Below are 20882 nucleotides of genomic sequence, written 5' to 3' on the forward strand. Positions count from 1 at the left end.
GTAATACACCCTGCAGAGGGCAGTAATACACCCTACAGAGGGCACTAATACACCCTGCAGGGAGCAGTAATACACCCTGCAGAGGGCACTAATACACCCTGCAGGGAGCAGTAATACACCCTGCAGAGGGCACTAATACACATTGCAGAGGGCACTAATACACCCTGCAGAGGGCACTAATACACCCTGCAGGGAGCAGTAATACACCCTGCAGAGGGCACTAATACACATTGCAGAGGGCACTAATACACCCTGCAGAGGGCACTAATACACCCTGCAGAGGGCAGTAATACACCCTGCAGAGGGCACTAATACACCCTGCAGGGAGCAGTAATACACCCTGCAGAGGGCACTAATACACCCTGCAGAGGGCAGTAATACACCCTGCAGAGGGCACTAATACACCTTGCAGGGAGCAGTAATACACCCTGCAGAGGGCACTAATACACCCTGCAGGGAGCAGTAATACACCCTGCAGAGGGCAGTAATACACCCTGCAGAGGGCACTAATACACCCTGCAGAGGGCACTAATACACCCTGCAGAGGGCACTAATACACCCTGCAGGGAGCAGTAATACACCCTGCAGAGGGCAGTAATACACCCTGCAGAGGGCACTAATACACCCTGCAGGGAGCAGTAATACACCCTGCAGAGGGCAGTAATACACCCTGCAGAGGGCACTAATACACCCTGTAGGGTCTAAACTAAAAGGTAAGGACAACGCAACCTAATGCGCATGCACCTTTGCTTGGGCTGCCTAGCACTGACGTCATTGTCCGCTCCTTCAGGCTCCTCCTTGTAGAGAACCCGGATGTGACTGTGACAACCAGAGATCATCAGCAGGAAGCTGTTTTAATGTTTTAATGTTTTAATGTTTTAATGTTGAAACTGGTGTTTTAATAAGCAGACAGCCGCCTGGAGAGATCACTGAAGGTCTCATCTTCACCTCAGAGGAGCAGAAACACTCTCACAGCTCGGTAAGAGACGAACTGCTTTATTTAGATAGATAACATGACAGCTAGCATGCTAACGGAGCTAGCATGCTAACTGCTAGCTGCTAGCTGCTAGCATGCTAACGGAGCTAGCTGCTAGCTGCTAGCTGCTAACTCAGGTCTGTCTGCTGATCTGGGCGGAGGACTGACAGCTACAGACAGCTACTGACAGCTACAGACAGCTACTGACAGCTACAGACAGCTACTGACAGCTACAGACAGCTACTGACAGCTACAGACAGCTACTGACAGCTACAGACAGCTACAGACAGCTACAGACAGCTACTGACAGCTACAGACAGCTACTGACAGCTACTGACAGCTACTGACAGCTACTGACAGCTACTGACAGCTACAGACAGCTACTGACAGCTACAGACAGCTACTGACAGCTACAGACAGCTACTGACAGCTACTGACAGCTACAGACAGCTACAGACAGCTACAGACAGCTACTGACAGCTACAGACAGCTACTGACAGCTACAGACAGCTACTGACAGCTACTGACAGCTACTGACAGCTACAGACAGCTACTGACAGCTACTGACAGCTACAGACAGCTACTGACAGCTACTGACAGCTACAGACAGCTACAGACAGCTACTGACAGCTACAGACAGCTACTGACAGCTACTGACAGCTACAGACAGCTACTGACAGCTACAGACAGCTACTGACAGCTACTGACAGCTACTGACAGCTACAGACAGCTACAGACAGCTACTGACAGCTACTGACAGCTACAGACAGCTACTGACAGCTACAGACAGCTACTGACAGCTACAGACAGCTACTGACAGCTACTGACAGCTACTGACAGCTACAGACAGCTACTGACAGCTACTGACAGCTACTGACAGCTACAGACAGCTACTGACAGCTACAGACAGCTACAGACAGCTACTGACAGCTACAGACAGCTACAGACAGCTACTGACAGCTACAGACAGCTACTGACAGCTACAGACAGCTACAGACAGCTACATGCTGCTGTGTGTCTGTGTGTCTGTGTTTCCCTGGTAATCCAGAGTAATGTGACCTTGTTATGATGAATAATAACCTTTAATTAACACTATAATGTGCTGCTGTGTGTTGATCTGTTTTATTAAAGTTACAGGATCATGTTGAACATCAGAAAGCTTCATTCTGATCAGTCAGCTCACCATGACACATGATCACATTATTACTGTTAACATGCAGGGTTACAGGGTGTGGTGCTGTGTGTGGTACTGTGTGTGGTGCTGTGTGTGGTACTGTGTGTGGTACTGTGTGTGGTACTGTGTGTGGTACTGTGTGTGTGGTACTGTGTGTGTGGTACTGTGTGTGGTACTGTGTGTGGTACTGTGTGTGTGGTACTGTGTGTGGTACTGTGTGTGTGGTACTGTGTGTGGTACTGTGTGTGTGGTACTGTGTGTGGTACTGTGGTACTGTGTGAGTGTGGTACTGTATAGTTTTACTGTGTGTGTGTAGCTGTCACAGCTGGAAGAAGTACTAAAGGATCCTTTCCTGCAGTAAGAGTACTACTACCACACTGTGAAAATACTCCACTACAAGTTAAAGTACTGCTTCATACCCTTATTGAAGTAAAAGCTTGTAACCAGCTCAATGTAGTTAAAGTACTGAGAGTCAAAGTATTTATTGTGCAGTAAAATATACTTGAAGTGAAAGTATGTCAGTATTATCATCTAGATGTAGTTAGTGCTGCATTTATACTGCACATTCAAGAAATATTCTCATTAATTTCTTAATTATTCCATTCTGGCATTGATATATAACTCATTTAATATTTATATATTACTCATTTAATAGATCCACTTCTCAGCATTTAGTATTTACTTATTGTGCTGTGGTTATTTGTTATATAGTGCATGTCTTAATGCAAATATTTATACATATTTCATATGGTTTATATTCTCATTTTCTTATTTTTTATTTTATTTCTTTACATATATTGTGTTTATATTGTAGCATTACGTACATAATTTATATGTTACATACTACTTTATTTCTGTTTTCTTACATTTCTTTATGTTTATATGAGAGTGACTATAACGCCCCAATCCCCCAATAAAGTATTTCTGATTCTAGTATTCTCCAGTAAAAGTACTGCTTTTACTCTCAGTAAGATGTCCCCAGTCAGTGTTTTTCTATTCTCTATCTGATGTTTCTGGATTAATATTACTGCTGCATTAATGTGTATTTTAACTCCTTTATATCCTGTTGGTGTAGTGACTAATCACTACTCACTAGTGACTGAGACCTTAAACTCGTGTTTACAATGTTTACTGAGGTCTCAGGCTCGTTGGAGATGAACTGCGTCTCTCCTGGATAGTAGAGGAAATCAGGCGGCAGCAGTGGCGGAGACTAAAAGCTGAGGTCCAGTCAGACAGTTTCCAGCTGCTTCCAACAGTCTTAACTGAATTTACAGGAAGTCATAGAGACAGTTACTTCCTGTTAGATCCGATCTGTAGGCTGCTTGTAGTTTTATTTATATTTCTTTGTAAATCTCTGTGTAAATGTGCGCGTGTCTGGCGTTGGATTCTATTCTTATTATTTTTATGTCCTCGTTGTAAAACGCATAATGAGCATGAGTTTTGATAAGTTTTATATAGATAACATTCATTATTATAATAATTATCATCATCAACCACACCAGATGTGTTTAACAGATGAAACCTTCATTGCTCAACATGACACTAATATCCTACAATCTAGTGTTGAATATTACAGTTACACAGAAAGTTGTGACTTTCTGCAACACGTGGTGTTTACTGTCGAAACTGAGAGCCAATCAGCTCTTTGATCAGGCGCGAGCCAGGCGTTTCCCATCATGCCCTGGGTCTTACAGTCGGTGGAGAGCAACTGTGGCGCCTCGATCTCGTGAGGTCATCGTTGCCCATGTGTGCACGAAGCCAGAGCAAGTTGGCATCAAGTCAGACACAAATCTAACCAGCATGCATGCACGGGGATCGTCGGTGATCGATTCTGTGTCGGCCTGCCTCGTCTCCAACGAGCCTAACGTTTACTGAGGTCATAAATCTAGAGAGAAGTAGACTCATCTTCTCAGAGTCTTCTATAGAACCAGAGGAGTCGCCTCCTGCTGGCTGCTAGACAGGATGAAGGTTTAAGACTCTTCAGCGTTGGCTTCACTTCTCAGACCCGGAGGTTATCCTCTGGTACTTACTGACGGGGGTGATGTAGAGCAAAACAGGCATCTCACCAAAAACACATTGTCTTTGAGACGTGGGAACCGGGAGTGCTAAAAAAAACTAATTTCCTGGTTTTAGAACATATCATTATTATTATTATTATTATTATTATTATTATTATTATTATTATTATTATTATTATTATTATTCCTGCAGCGCTCTGTTCTCCTGAGCTGTTAGTGATGGGAGGTCATTGTAACGTCAGTCTGGTGTTATTCAGAGCCACAGGTCTGAGTCTCCTCAGTTCTAATCATAATGCGGTTCCCCCGGTGTCATAGCGGTGCTTACTGGTTGTCCTGCTGCCTATAGAGCTCCCTCCCATCCCCCCTGTGGAACGACACAAAAGACCCTTTCATGATTTACAGGTCAGCTTCTGCTGGAGAGTCCCATGTCTTTAATAAAAGCACTAATTATTCATTATGTAGAGCGGCAGTAATTAGACGAAGAGCAGCTCTGTTAGTCTCCTCATCATCCTCATCATCACTGCAGTCAGCCAGTGTTTCCCAGGCAGTAAGGTTTGATCATTTCTATGGGATGTTGATTGTTAATCATGGAGTCGTCCCCCAGCCTGAGGTCACATGGTGTAAACCCACTGTGGTATTTTAATTAGTCATGTGCTTTGGGTCATGCTTTTGATTTCCTGAAGATATTTTTATTTTTATAAATACTCAACGTTATTACTAGGGCTGTCAGTCTATTCAAATATTTACACATTTTGTATCTGTTCAAAATGAACCTTAAAGGGAGGAAGTATTTAATACTCGTATCAACATGGGAGTAGGCAAATATGCTGCTTTATGTAAATTAATGTATATAATTTTTGCCGTCTCCATCTTGTTTTTTTTTCTACAACCTAGTTGCGTTAAAGAAATGATCGGCGTTAAAATGAATTTGCGTTAAGCTATCATCCCGTTAAGTCTGGCAGCCCTACTAGTATGGGTTGTTTCTTGGTGAGTTCTTTGTGACAGCAGCAGAGATGAAGTGCAGACTGACCTGCTGTCTGTCAGCCTGTTGGTCCTGATGATGCAGGATGACATCACCAACACTGTCCAATCAATGAGTTACCTGTCGGTCTGCATGTTTCCTCCTCGGCTCGTTGGTATCAGTCAGTGTGAACATGCTGGGACTAAATGAACTGGATCCTGGATGTGTTGATGTGTTGCAGGTTGGTGGCGGGCGGCTGAGAGGAGCGCAGCGGGATGAGCGGCGCCGCTCTGGGTATCGAGATCGTGGTGGTGTTCTTCCTGGCGTTGTTCTCCTGCTGCACCGGTATGGAGACTTCAGGAAGCAGCAGCGCATGGTGCTGTTCGGCACGCTGCTGGCCTGGTATCTGTGCTTCCTCATCGTCTTCATTCTACCTCTGGACGTCAGCACGGTCGGTACCGAGCGGAGACGCCACACGTCTGTCCCTCAGATTCATGAGACTCTACTGAAACCTTTACTCTGTCCTCACAGACCATCTACAAGCAGTGTAAGATAGACCACGAGGACCACGCCTCGGTTCCCACCGCCAGCCCCGGACCGGCCAATCACACCGCGGCTAACACATCTGTCACACCCACCAGGAGGTGAGTTCACAACATGAGTCTCATTGAGTTATTACTGCAGCTTCACCACATCAACGTCTACAGGTGTGGTGTAATGTATTGTATTGTATTGTAGTACATTGTAGTGTAATGACCTGTATTATAGTATACTGTAGTGTACTGTACTGTATTGTGTGCTCATACGGTGTTCTCCTCCTCCTCTACAGCAGCATACCAAAGCCCTGCTACAAGCCGTGGAGCTACATCCCTGATGGCATCATGCCCGTGTTCTGGAGGGTGGTGTACTGGACGTCTCAGTGTCTCACATGGTCCGTATGATAAACACCATATACTTTACATATATTATATATTGTATTTGCCAGCATATAAAGTGATGACCCCTCTGCTGTGCTCTGTGTTTCCAGGCTGCTGCTGCCCTTCATGCAGTCCTACGCCCGCTCTGGAGGCTTCTCCATCACGGGCAAAATTAAAACCGCTCTGATAGAGAACGCTATTTATTACGGGACATACCTGCTCATCTTCGGCTCGCTGCTCATTTACGTGGCTGTTCATCCTCAGTGGCACCTGTCCTGGTGAGTACAGGGACGTCAGGCCTGGTTCTGCTCTTTATGGGGTCCCAGTGCTGCTTTGGCCTTCGCCATCTTCAACATCCACTCCTTTATTACCGTTGTCATACGTTTTTTGTTAGGAAGGTAAACACTTAATAAAGAGGACCAGTCTACACATTGCTGACTTTGTTCATTTGTAAACTTACAAATCAAAGACATTAATCCTAACATGTGTCACATTAATCTGACTTTCCTCTGGTACAGAGGCCACAGGCCGCAGACAAAAGACACAAGGACTTCAAAGTCTTGATAAAAGGAGGCGATGGCAACATGTAAGCAGTGAAAAGACAGGTGTGACCTCATGTGGTTTGTGCTTCAGGTATGAGCTGCAGACCATCGGGATCACGGCGGCGAACACCTGGGGCCTGTTCCTGCTGGTGCTGCTGCTCGGCTACGGTCTGGTGGAGATCCCTCGGTCCTACTGGAACGCCTCCCGACACGGACACCTGCTCATCAAGACCTACTTCAAGGCGTCCAAGCTGATGACGGAGAAGGCCGACGCAGAGGAGAACCTGGAGGACGTCATGGAGGTGAGCCGTCGGGCGGAGGAACTCGTCGTCACGTGTGAGGTTTGTCTCATTTCAGCGTTTTGACTGTGAAGTCTGGTTTGATGCAGGAGGTGAGAAAAGTCAGCGAATCCATCAAGTACAACCATCCGCTGAGGAAGTACATCGATACCATCCTCAGGAAGGTCAGTGGAACCCTTTAGTAATCCCAGTGTTGTGATTGATAGATCAGATGTATTGATCTGACATGTCCCCTCAGTGCCCGCTGGACTACCAGGAGAAGATGGGCCGGAACATGGACGACTACGAGGACTTTGACGACAAACAGAACACGTATCCCAGCGAGAAGAGTCTGGTGAAGCTTCATAAACAGGTGAGAGGAAGAAGCCAACGCTCCTCCTTCACACTCGCTGTGTTTCCATTCAACCGCCATTACTCCTGCAGCACGTAGACGGCGAGCGGCTTCCTAAACACAACCATAAGAAATTCAGATCACGTTCTGTGAGAAGTTGATGAGAGAAAGGCTGCTAAAATCAGGAAGACACTTTCCTTCTTAAAGCACCGGTACTAATGTAACGTCTTTAACGGCAGCGTATCGCGATACCTTTCTAGTATCGGTATACAGCACTGTTAGGGTCTCTAGTATCGGTATACAGCACTGTTAGGGTCTCTAGTATCGGTATACAGCACTGTTAGGGTCTCTAGTATCGGTATACAGCACTGTTAGGGTCTCTAGTATCGGTATACAACACTGTTAGGGTCTCTAGTATCGGTATACAGCACTGTTAGGGTCTCTAGTATCGGTATACAGCACTGTTAGGGTCTCTAGTATCGGTATACAGCACTGTTAGGGTCTCTAGTATCGGTATACAACACTGTTAGGGTCTCTAGTATCGGTATACAACACTGTTAGGGTCTCTAGTATCGGTATACAACACTGTTAGGGTCTCTAGTATCGGTATACAGCACTGTTAGGGTCTCTAGTATCAGTATACAACACTGTTAGGGTCTCTAGTATCGGTATACAGCACTGTTAGGGTCTCTAGTATCGGTATACAGCACTGTTAGGGTCTCTAGTATCGGTATACAGCACTGTTAGGGTCTCTAGTATCGGTATACAACACTGTTAGGGTCTCTAGTATCGGTATACAGCACTGTTAGGGTCTCTAGTATCGGTATACAGCACTGTTAGGGTCTCTAGTATCGGTATACAACACTGTTAGGGTCTCTAGTATCGGTATACAACACTGTTAGGGTCTACCATGTGTGTGATTGTGTTTCCAGGTGATCTATGCGGTTCAGAGACACAACAGGACTCGTGTCCAGTGGCAGATCCTCCTGCAGCAGGCCATCCACCTGGAGGACGTCGCCAAGAACGAGACCAGTTCAGCCCACCAGTTCGTCCACAGCTTCCCGTCCTCTGAGCCGGCTGGCTGGTTCAGCAGATACGTGTACACGTCAACCGTAGGTGGGTCGCAGTGCCGGGCCTCCGATCCCTCTCAAACATCAGTACTCTGTTCTCATAACCTTCATTTAATAGAAGATATAAGCACGACTATGAATCAGCTCACAGGAGCGTGTTAACGGTGCAGCTTCTAGTGGAGCTACAGGAGATGTTGTTAGCAGTTAAAGCCGGTATATTCAGTCTGAAGCCACATAGAGTTTCTCTGATGAAGATTTTATACCTAGTTATTGTATTAACACATTATTGTATATTTCTTTTTTGTTTGATTTTATGATGTGTTGAAACATTTCTGCTTGTTTTTAACTGTACCTATAAGTTGTGTTTGAGTGCTTTGAAAGACGTGATTTTTGGATATTTTTTGGACATTTTTAACAAATATTTTCACAAATTTATTTTCGGATATTTTCCGAGATTTATTGCTGAATATTTTTCATATATTTGTCGGGCATTTTTCGGATACTTTGTACATATTTTTTAGAAATATGTTTAACACATTTGCCAATATTTTTTTGCATATTTTTCAAATGTTTTTGGGACATTTTTCACATATTTGTCAGACATCTTTTGGATAGTTTTCACAATTTTTTTCAAGATTTTTTACAAATATTTTTCACATATTTACTAATATTTTTTGGATATTTTCTAGATTGTTTTCTGGATATTTTTTTACATATTTGTCAGACAAGTTTTGGATATTTTTCACACATTTTTGGTCTTTTTTTACAAATATTTTCACATACATACTAATATGTTTCGGATATTTTTCTAATTTTTTGGGATATTTTCCAGATTTGTTTCTGGATATTTTTCACATATTTGTCGGACTTTTTTCATTATTTTTTTCACATATTCTATTAATATTTTTGGGAATTTTTCAGTAATATTTTTTCACTTATAAATAAATGCTTAATTATTATTATTATGATTATAATTATTACAGTATTACAGTGCTTTCCACCCTGTAAACAGACAGCTAAAGAGAGCTACGTTCAAAGTGTTTTTAAAAGACATCAGATGACATTAAGTGCTAGAACCTGCTGTGTTTCAGTGACGTGGTCGTTCACATTAAACTCTGATGTAACAGTGGACTGAAGCTCTGCCTCAGTGCCTCTGAGCCCTGCCGTCATGTCCTGTGTGTGTGTGTGTGTGTGTGTACAGAGTGGTACTGGGAGTGTCTCCTGAAGAGCTGGTTCCTCCGGCTGCTGTCGGTGGTTCTGACCCTGTTCAGCGTGGCCGTGGTCTGGTCCGAGTGCACCTTCTTCAGCACGCGGCCCGTCCTCTCCCTGTTCGCTGTGTTCATCCAGCTGGCTGAGAGAGACTATAACTACCTGTACATCGAGGTGAGACCCGTCCGTTAAGTGTTCTGGTTCTGTTTGGGTTCATCTCATGAGTCAGTGTCTGTCACATTAAAAACATCTTCTCTCCACCAGATGGCGTGCTTCATCACCATCTTCTTCCTGTGTACCTGCGTTTACTCCACCGTGTTCCGCATCCGGGTCTTCAACTACTACTACCTGGCCTCCCATCACCAGACCGACGCCTACAGCCTCCAGTTCAGCGGCATGTGAGTCACAGGAAGTTCAGTATCAGTGGAACAAGACGGAAACCTCTGATTCTAGTTCTCAGTAACGGACTGGAAAATAATATAATATATATGAAACCCAACAAAATATACACAAATATATAAATACATATATATATATATATATATACATCCAGAGATCCCCATCAACAAACAGTAAGTAGGTAACTTTATTTATAAAACACCTTTCAAGAAGCACAAAAGAATTAAAGTCATAAAATTATGATAAAAAACTCACAAATTTACAAGAAAAAAAAAAAATATTCTGAGATTATAAAGTCACGAATTTCCGAGGAAAGGTTTTGATATTCTCTGAGATTGAAGTGGTAAATGTTACCAGACTTCCCGTACAGGTGTGTTTGTAAAGTCAGATTCAGATCATGTGATGAATGGTATTTGATGATTAATCTCTTTAATCTGCAGGTTGTTCTGTCGTCTGACGCCTCCTCTGTGTCTCAACTTCCTGGGTTTGATCCACATGGACTCGGCCATCTCCCACCAGCTGAAGGAGCAGACCGCCTACACCTCCGTAAGTCTCCGTGGTTACAGGACCAGGTGTGAACCGCCGTGGTCCAGGACCAGGTGTGAACCGCCGTGGTCCAGGACCGGGACCAGGACCAGGTGTGAACCGCCGTGGTCCAGGACCGGGACCAGGACCAGGTGTGAACCGCCGTGGTCCAGGACCGGGACCAGGACCAGGTGTAAACCGCCGTGGTCCAGGACCAGGACCAGGTGTGAACCAGCTGACCGTCTTCCTGCTGTGTGTGTGTGTGTTTCAGATCATGGGGTCGATGCGTGTCCTCTCTTTCATCGCTAACGGTTTCTACATCTACTACCCGATGCTGATCGTCATCCTCTGCATCGCCACCTACTTCAGGTCAGTTCTGACTCTCTGACACCACTAGAGGTACGGCTGCAGCTGACAATGCTACATGCTACATGCTACATGCTACATGCTACATGCTACATGCTACATGCTAAAGGCTACATGCTACATGCTACATGCTACATGCTATATGCTACATGCTACATGCTAAAGGCTACATGCTACATGCTATATGCTATATGCTACATGCTACATGCAACATGCTACATCCTATATGCTACATGCTATATGCTACATGCAACATGCTACATCCTATATGCTACATGCTATATGCTATATGCTTCATGCTACATGCTACATGCTATATGCAACATGCTACATGCTATATGCAGACTATATATATATATATTTATGTATATATATATATATATATATATATGAGAGAGAGAGAGTACTGCAGCCAGATTTATATTTATTTTAATTTTAATTTTAATTTTATTATTTAATTCAATATTGTTTATATTGTTCCTATTTTTATATTTCCTTCTATTTAAATTGTTCATATGTCCGTCTACTTTTTTTTATATATATATATTTAATTTAATTTGAATGTTTTTCTGTGTTGTATCTTGATTTGAGTTTTGACTGCTGCTTCTTGTTCCTGACCTCTCCCCTCTGCTGCTGTACGCTGCACATCACCCCACTGGGGGACTAATGAAGGAATATCTGATCTTTACTTTATATACGTACTTTAACAACAGGGACAGTCTGTTATAACTCTGTATTCTGGGATGATTCATAATATAATCATATAAACAGCTTCAACAAACAAACCTTTAGGACCTGCTGCTCTGTGCTGGTTATTACACCGTTACACACAGAGAGACTTAATATGAATTAATATGAGTTCATAAACTGTTTCCTCAGTTTGGGGACTCGCTGTCTGAACCTTCTGGGCTTCCAGCAGTTTGTGGGTGACAGTGAAATGACCTCCGACCTGATCGACGAGGGCAAGGAGCTGATCCGCCGCGGTAATAACACTCACAGTAACACAGCATGAGTAATAACACAGTAGTAACACAGCAGGAGTAATAACACAGTAGTAACACAGCAGGAGTAATAACACAGTAGTAGTAACACAGCATGAGTAATAACACACAGTAACACAGCAGGAGTAATAACACAGTAGTAGTAACACAGCATGAGTAATAACACAGTAGTAGTAACACAGCATGAGTAATAACACAGTAGTAGTAACACAGCATGAGTAATAACACAGTAGTAGTAACACAGCATGAGTAATAACACAGTAGTAGTAACACAGCATGAGTAATAACACAGTAGTAGTAACACAGCAGGAGTAATAACACAGTAGTAGTAACACAGCAGGAGGTCTGTTCAGCAGAGCAGCTTAAACTATAAATCTGTTTGTTGTTACAGAGAAGAGGAAGCGCCAGCGGATTGAAGACGGAGAGACCAGACGGAGAGTGAGTAGAAACAATGATGTAATCCTCAATAAACACTAGACTCACTCAGACAGAACAGACCTCCTCCAACGCTACAGACAGAGAGAACAGACCTCCTCCAACGCTACAGACAGAGAGAACAGACCTCCTCCAACGCTACAGACAGAGAGAACAGACCTCCTCCAACGCTACAGACAGACAGAACAGACCTCCTCCAACGCTACAGACAGAGAGAACAGACCTCCTCCAACGCTACAGACAGAGAGAACAGACCTCCTCCAACGCTACAGACAGAGAGAACAGACCTCCTCCAACGCTACAGACAGAGAGAACAGACCTCCTCCAACGCTACAGACAGACAGAACAGACCTCCTCCAACGCTACAGACAGAGAGAACAGACCTCCTCCAACGCTACAGACAGACAGAACAGACCTCCTCCAACGCTACAGACAGACAGAACAGACCTCCTCCAACGCTACAGACAGAGAGAACAGACCTCCTCCAACGCTACAGACAGAGAGAACAGACCTCCTCCAACGCTACAGACAGAGAGAACAGACCTCCTCCAACGCTACAGACAGACAGAACAGACCTCCTCCAACGCTACAGACAGAGAGAACAGACCTCCTCCAACGCTACAGACAGAACAGAACAGACCTCCTCCAACGCTACAGACAGAGAGAACAGACCTCCTCCAACGCTACAGACAGAGAGAACAGACCTCCTCCAACGCTACAGACAGACAGAACAGACCTCCTCCAACGCTACAGACAGAGAGAACAGACCTCCTCCAACGCTACAGACAGAGAGAACAGACCTCCTCCAACGCTACAGACAGACAGAACAGACCTCCTCCAACGCTACAGACAGAGAGAACAGACCTCCTCCAACGCTACAGACAGAGAGAACAGACCTCCTCCAACGCTACAGACAGACAGAACAGACCTCCTCCAACGCTACAGACAGAGAGAACAGACCTCCTCCAACGCTACAGACAGACAGAACAGACCTCCTCCAACGCTACAGACAGAGAGAACAGACCTCCTCCAACGCTACAGACAGACAGAACAGACCTCCTCCAACGCTACAGACAGACAGAACAGACCTCCTCCAACGCTACAGACAGACAGAACAGACCTCCTCCAACGCTACAGAATACTCTCTACTTTATTTTAATATCAATACATGTTTTGAAAGTTTTCATCTTCGTCCAGATCTACTTTATATTTTCTCTGAACGTGCCTATAAAAAGTATTGAGTCCCGTTGGAGGTTGAGTGTTGAAGTGAAAACTGATCTATGACGGCGTATTAGGGCCAATGGAGGTACAAAAAGAATTGAATTAAAAAATTATAATTTTTTTTATGAGAAAAAAAACTCAAATATTCTCTGAGATTAAAGTCTCACATTTACACGAAAAGAAATGTTTATTGTTAGTGGTCAATTTATGAAAAAAACAGATTTACGATGATATAAAATAAATAGATTTTCTGAGATTAAATTAGTAAATGATGATTTAATCTCCGAGTTATTTTTCTGGTAAATGAACTTTAATGTGTGGAAAGCTGTGTGAATATCAGGTCATGTGACGGTGTGTTGCAGGAGTGGAAGGAGCGTTATGGAAACCAGAGAGAGGAACACACGGCGAGGAACCGGAGCAGCCACGAGATGAAGGAGACCAGTTACTCTGACACGGTGGCGCCCGCCAACAACAGACGTAAGCTTCATCCTCCCGCTGCTTTAGAACGGCATGTTTATAACGGCGTTGATAACGGTGTTGATAACGGCGTTGATAACGGCGTTAGTTAGCGCTGACCGCTGTCGTCTGTTCAACAGAGGCTAAATATTCCCGCTCTGGGAGTCGCTCGGAGAGAGACTGCATCGAGCTGCTGCAGGACGCCGAACCGTTAGACTTCAACGCCGAGTCTCTGACGGACGACCCTCTGGAGGCCGAGTCCGGCAGGTAAACACCACTTCCTCTTCCTGTTTTCACAATAAAACACATCTACTGTTGAACGTGTCTCTGAAGGAGAAGACGTGTGATATCAGCAGCTGGGTTGTGTATTCAGTACTCTGCTCTCTCAGACATGCAGGAGGACGATATCTGTCCATGTCGTCGTCTCGCAGCCGAATATTCGACGACGTCTGACGGGGAGAATAAATCCGAACGGGAACCGTGAACTGGAACGCCGCCGTCAAACAGGAAGTGAATGTGCCAACATGACCTCCATCTCACAGCTCGCTGGCCGTCTCATCTCACAGGATGCATGGTAACTACAATCAGTCTCTGCATCGGGTTTCACGCCCAGCTTGGCTGCAGCTGAACGAAGGCACTTTAGAAGGAATATTAATGCTATAAACGTGACCCTCTGATATGAATGCAGGTTATTGATCCTGGATTAGTTTGAGCTGCATGTCATGACGGCGGGAGTCTGAGCATGCTCATCAGTCTGCAGCGGCTGCATGTCCACGCGGCACTTTAATGAACGGTTCAATGAAGGTCCATGAAGTCTATTTATATTCTTTATTTATCTGTATGTCATGATAGAAACAGCCACTGATCAACAGCTGATCAATAGCTAATCAATAGCTGATCAACAGCAGAATATCTCATTTCATTCTAATCATGAAGGAAGCTGTGTTTAATCACTACTCAATACTTCATCTTCTTATATTAAAGCATTTTTCAGTTTAAAGCCGAGTCCTTTTCCTCGCCGGGTGTGACGACACGTTTGAACAAATAAACGGACGTGTTACATCGTTACATCTCCACAGTTCAGTTTGACAGAAGCCACGATCACCAGCGTATAATGAATTCAGCTTTATGATGCTGTTTGCTGTTGGACTGCCCCGTTAGGTGCTGCCTCCCTCTGTGTTGTTTTTGAAAAGGCTAAACGCCAACAAATATGGATCGAAGCGATTGAAACATTGAAGTGTTTCGTAGTATGACATGTTTGGTACCGATGGATTCAGGTTTACTAATTTCATATGATGCCAGTATCCGACATTTTAAGGACTTTTTTGGGACTCTTTTTTACATTTTTCAGACTTTTTTTTGGACCCTCACACATTCACATCTCTGGAGGTCAGAGGTCAAGGGACCCCTTTGAAAATGGCCAGTTTTTCTTCGCCAACATTGAGCCTAACTTTGGAGCGTTATTTAACCTCCTCACTTTTTTCAGACTTTTTTTCCTGACATTTTTCAGATGATACCAGGATCTTCACTTTATCTATAAAACTGAAACGCTACAACCTAAAAACCACAAGTTATGTTAATGCGTTAAATAAATTAGTAACGTTAAAACTAATTTGCGTTATTATCACGTTAACTTTGACAGGCCTAGTAGGAACATTTTCTTTATTGGAATAAGGACCAAAACTGAATATTTAGTGATTGTAAACGTAGTTAATGACACCTGTAACCACACCCACTAGTGATGTCACAGTGTTACCTGAAGTCCACCTGTAACCACACCCACTAGTGATGTCATAGTGTTACCTGAAGTCCACCTGTAACCACACCCACTAGTGATGTCACAGTGTTACCTGAAGTCCACCTGTAACCACACCCAGTAGTGATGTCATAGTGTTACCTGAAGTCCACCTGTAACCACACCCACTAGTGATGTCACAGTGTTACCTGAAGGACACCTGTAACCACACCCAGTAGTGATATCAGTGTTACCTGAAGTCCACCTGTAACCACACCCACTAGTGATGTCACAGTGTTACCTGAAGTCCACCTGTAACCACACCCACTAGTGATGTCACAGTGTTACCTGAAGGACACCTGTAACCACACCCAGTAGTGATGTCACAGTGTTACCTGAAGTCCACCTGTAACCACACCCACTAGTGATGTCATAGTGTTACCTGAAGTCCACCTGTAACCACACCCACTAGTGATGTCACAGTGTTACCTGAAGGCCACCTGTAACCACACCCAGTAGTGATGTCACAGTGTTACCTGAAGTCCACCTGTAACCACACCCACTAGTGATGTCACAGTGTTACCTGAAGTCCACCTGTAACCACACCCACTAGTGATGTCACAGTGTTACCTGAAGTCCACCTGTAACCACACCCACTAGTGATGTCACAGTGTTACCTGAAGTCCACCTGTAACCACACCCAGTAGTGATGTCACAGTGTTACCTGAAGGCCACCTGTACATCACTGCAGAAAGCTGAGAATTGAATTGAATTCCAACAACTTGAATAGTTTTGAACTACTTATGAACTCTAATAAATATTAAACACACACTGTGAATTCAGACGGATGATTTAAAAAGTAAAATCCTTTAATGATTTCAATATAAAGTATTTAGTAGTGATTACATTTCAGACAATCAGCTGCGTATAAACTCTTTTAGTGATGACGTCTAAACACGTCACCATGGTTACTAACACGTCTCCACGGTTACTAACAGAGAATAGTCTATAGATTAATGATAGTTTGGTTATTAGTAGCCTCCTATGTGTCATTTAAATAGTCCTTTGACTTCCTCTGTTTGATTAAACGGTGAAATGAACGATGAGATTAAAACCTGTTTTTTTTGTTAAAATGGTTCCAAATGGGCCATTTTTTTAAAAACTGTCACGTTGAAGTGAAAATGTTTCTTTTCCTCGTTTGAACTGTAAAAACAACAGTGAAACAGAGAGAAGTGACCTTTAAAGAACTGTAAAAACAACAGTGAGACAGAGAGAAGTGACCTTTAAAGGACCAGACAGGTGTTTTTATTCATCAACTTTACATCATGCTCATCTTGTTATTTAAACGTCTTTCTTACCTTCTCTTTCACGACAGTGTAAACTTAAACTTACGGTAAATCCTCTTCTTCTCTGAGAGTCGGATGTTCAGATTGATACCAGTCTAATGTCCGGATGCTAAACATGAAGCTACAGCTCCATGCGAGCGCTGCGGTGTGCCTTTGAAAATGTAGTTTAGCATGTTTGATTTGTAGTAAAAGAAGTAAAAACACCGGTGTGGCCCTTTAAATGTGTTTAGCATGTAGCGTTAGCTCTGGTGTGGATGAAGCGACCCTGCTGGCAGGCCTTTCAATAAAGCTGATCATGAGGAGGAATCTGACCTGAGAGCAGCGACTGAGTTCACGTCACATCCACGTCCTGTACCTGTACCTGTACCCGTACCTGTACCCATACCTGAACCTGTACCTGTACCTGGACCTATACCTGTACCTGAACCTGTACCCGTATCTGTACCTGTACCTGTACCCGTACCTGTATATATATATGTAAGATATCTTTTTGTATGATACGGGCTAATATTGTATTTATTGTTGTAACTCTTCCTCACACTACGTTTCCTGATCCGACTGCTGAAGTATTTGATGTTGTGTATATTTATTGATCTCAGCTCAGAGTAGATAGAACTCCTTCATCTCTTCGTTGTAGTGAATTATTATTATCATTAAGAGAGAGATGTGTTTGTGTTCCTCTGCTGCCGGTGTTGTGTCAATAAAACTGATTAAACTGTTTCAGTCTGTCGTCCTGTTTCACAAACACAGTAAATGTATTAGTATTTTTAATTTAGTCGTTTTTAACTCTTTCCATGCTGTAATGAGTTCTGTCTATAATTCAAGTGATGGTGTTTATTCATGGTCCTGTAGAGACGTTTTCTGATATGAACTCTGGTTATCGAACGAGGATTGGACCAAAACGTCGAGTTCTGTGTCCATATTAATATGACTAACTATTTTGCTTCTAAAGACAACAGAAAAAAAACTTGTTAACACATCCAATTTAAACCTTTTAAGGCGTTTGTGCGTTAGCGAGTCCATTTATAACGTTTTAAGGCATTTGTGCGTTAGCGAGTCCATTTATAACGTTTTAAGGCATTTGTGCGTTAGCGAGTCCATTTATAACGTTTTAAGGCATTTGTGCGTTAGCGAGTCCATTTATAACGTTTTAAGGCATTTGTGCGTTATCGAGTCCAATTTTAACGTTTTAAGGCGTTTGTGCGTGTTAGCTCATCCATTTTAACGTTTTAAGGCATTTGTGCGTTATCGAGTCCAATTTTAACGTTTTAAGGCGTTTGTGCGTTAGCTCGTCCATTTATAACGTTTTAAGGCATTTGTGCGTTAGTTCGTCCATTTATAACGTTTTAAGGCATTTGTGCGTCAGTGAGTCCATTTATAATGTTTTAAGGCGTTTGTGCATGTTAGCACATCCATTTTAACGTTTTAAGGCATTTGTGCGTTAGAGTCCAATTTTTAACGTTTTAAGGCATTTGTGCGTTAGCGAGTCCAATTTTTAACGTTTTAAGGATTTTGTGCGTAAGCGAGTCCAATTTTTTACGTTTTAAGGCATTTGTGCGTGTTAGCTCGTCCATTTTAACGTTTTAAGGCATTTGTGCGTTATCGAGTCCAATTTTAACGCTTAAGGCGTTTGTGCGTGTTAGCTCGTCCAATTTTTCACATTTTAAGGCATTTGTGCGTTAGTGAGTCCATTTATAACGTTTTAAGGCATTTGTGCGTTAGTTCGTCCATTTATAACTTTTTAAGGCATTTGTGCATTAGCGAGTCCATTTATAACGTTTTAAGGCGTTTGTGCCTGTTAGCTCGTCCATTTTAACGTTTTAAGGCATTTCTGCGTTAGCGAGTCCAATTTTTAACATTTTAAGGCATTTGTGCGTTAGCGAGTCCAATTTTTAACGTTTTAAGGATTTTGTGCGTAAGCAAGTCCAATTTTTTACGTTTTAAGGCATTTGTGCGTTATCGAGTCCAATTTTAACGTTTTAAGGCGTTTGTGCGTGTTAGCTCGTCCATTTTAACGTTTTAAGGCATTTGTGCGTTATCGAGTCCAATTTTAACGTTTTAAGGCATTTCTGTGTTAGCGAGTCCAATTTTTAACATTTTAAGGCATTTGTGCGTTAGCGAGTCCAATTTTTAACGTTTTAAGGATTTTGTGCGTAAGCAAGTCCAATTTTTTACGTTTTAAGGCATTTGTGCGTTATCGAGTCCAATTTTAACGTTTTAAGGCGTTTGTGCGTGTTAGCTCGTCCATTTTAACGTTTTAAGGCATTTGTGCGTTATCGAGTCCAATTTTAACGTTTTAAGGCGTTTGTGCGTTTCCGAGTCCAAATTTTAACGTTTTAAAGCGTTTGTGCGTTAGCTCGTCCATTTTTAACGTTTTAAAGCGTTTTTGCGTTTGCGAGTCCAAATTTTAACGTTTTAAAGCGTTTGTGCGTTAGCGAGTCCAAATTTTAACGTTTTAAGGTGTTTGTGCTGTAGGGACCTACCATTTCTGGTGGCAAAGACAATGAACTATGCTTCTCAGGATCCTTGAGTCATGCAGCCATTGGCTGTGGACTCAGCTCAGTAGCCATTGGCTACTGTAACATTCACACATAGGTGTGAAATTCATCCAGGACAAAACCAGAGGAATCTCTTTGTTCCTCCTCTTTCTTCACCTTCTCCTCACCCCAGCTGACCTGTGGAGGTGAGCTGCTGCTCTGATCTATGGCCTGTTAGGAAACAGCCATAGGAACACAAGGAACCTCTAAGGCAGAGGACGCGAGAGCCTGACTTTTGACCAACTAACTTCAAGCAACAACCGCAAGGAAGTTAGCACCAAGCTATCAAGCTGCTGGGAAGAAGTATTGGAGCGATCAGCTTCCTCCAATCTGCACAGCAAAGACGACATCTTTGACTTGGAACCACAACTTCAACACATGGAATCACAAACCCTTTTCTTCCATGGATCGGTAACATACTGGGCTTACCTTAGCAGTAGCAATTACACATGGCTGAGCAAGACTGTTCAACTTTGATTTCTAGAATGTACTTGTATTGATATGTTTAATGTTATTCATTGAGTTTCACTGTTGTGATATTATTTGTGGTTATGATAGTTGGGTAGCTGGCTTCGCCACATCTGATGTGTTTAGTTTATGCTTCACATAGACAAGGTCTTGCATGCAAACTAACCATCTTTTCTAACCCACTGTATTATCTAACACACATTAAGATCACATACAGGAACTGTGAATTAGTTAAACATAAACATACAGCTTCAGATAATCTTAACCCCACATCACCCCCCTCTCTGTCCTTCCTGAGCACATGTGCTCCGAAGAACAAAGAGGTCATGTGGTGACATGTTGGTGGCCATCTTTGATCCCGCCATCATTGTAGTTTTACAGTGCTCGCCCCTTTTGTCTGTAGGCCATGCAGACATCTTGAGACATGAAGCCATCTTGTCTCTCTCTCTCTCTCTCTCTCTCTCTCCCTCTCTCTCTCTCTCTCTCTCTCTCACACACACACACACACACACACGCATGCTTACACACTTTGTTTGGTTTGTTTAGTTTAGTTATTTAGTTAGATTAATATTGTGTTTTAAACCTTTATAATCTTGTAAATAAATGTTTGTGGAATATACATGCTGGTCTGTTTAATGTTGTACAAGAGTGAATAATGCCAACCTCTGCTATGTCAAGAATATCCTTCAACCTTTACTATCTAATTTGGTTATAGTTATTAATTTAATTATTAATCAACGTTCCAAATTGATAGTTTAGCATATATAATGAGACTATATTAACGTTTTGGTTATTGGTCCCTGATTCCAGGGGTGGTGCCCCCGTTTATTATTAATGTTTATTGATAATCTTTATTAATATTAATAATTCTATCATTATTTATTAATTAATTTGCT

General features: G+C 42.9%; 1 protein-coding gene and 2 long non-coding RNA genes across 3 annotated transcripts; 1 reads left to right on the top strand and 2 right to left on the bottom strand.

The window, feature by feature from the left end:
• The first annotated feature begins 802 nt into the window (after nucleotides 1–802).
• Nucleotides 803–15272, top strand: lmbrd2b (LMBR1 domain containing 2b). The gene is given in 19 exon segments (XM_037752423.1): nucleotides 803–979; nucleotides 5371–5461; nucleotides 5464–5580; nucleotides 5661–5773; nucleotides 5959–6060; nucleotides 6157–6324; nucleotides 6680–6890; nucleotides 6977–7051; nucleotides 7126–7239; nucleotides 8151–8334; nucleotides 9490–9671; nucleotides 9762–9895; nucleotides 10337–10442; nucleotides 10693–10790; nucleotides 11667–11770; nucleotides 12180–12226; nucleotides 13807–13921; nucleotides 14041–14167; nucleotides 14290–15272. Coding segments are annotated over 18 exon segments (2118 nt in total). The 5' UTR covers nucleotides 803–979; nucleotides 5371–5404; the 3' UTR covers nucleotides 14354–15272.
• Nucleotides 15273–15648: 376 nt separating this feature from the next.
• LOC119478036 lies at nucleotides 15649–16235 on the bottom strand. The gene is made up of 2 exons (XR_005204371.1): nucleotides 15890–16235; nucleotides 15649–15844 (listed from the first exon to the last, which is right to left on the bottom strand). It is a non-coding gene; the product is annotated as an uncharacterized LOC119478036 (long non-coding RNA).
• Nucleotides 16236–16792: 557 nt separating this feature from the next.
• On the bottom strand, nucleotides 16793–17022 carry LOC119478035. The gene is made up of 2 exons (XR_005204370.1): nucleotides 16917–17022; nucleotides 16793–16872 (listed from the first exon to the last, which is right to left on the bottom strand). It is a non-coding gene; the product is annotated as an uncharacterized LOC119478035 (long non-coding RNA).
• Between the last annotated feature and the right edge of the window lie 3860 nt (nucleotides 17023–20882).

Source organism: Sebastes umbrosus, chromosome 19 (assembly GCF_015220745.1).
Source record: "Sebastes umbrosus isolate fSebUmb1 chromosome 19, fSebUmb1.pri, whole genome shotgun sequence".
Classification (NCBI taxonomy): Eukaryota; Metazoa; Chordata; class Actinopteri; order Perciformes; family Sebastidae; genus Sebastes; species Sebastes umbrosus.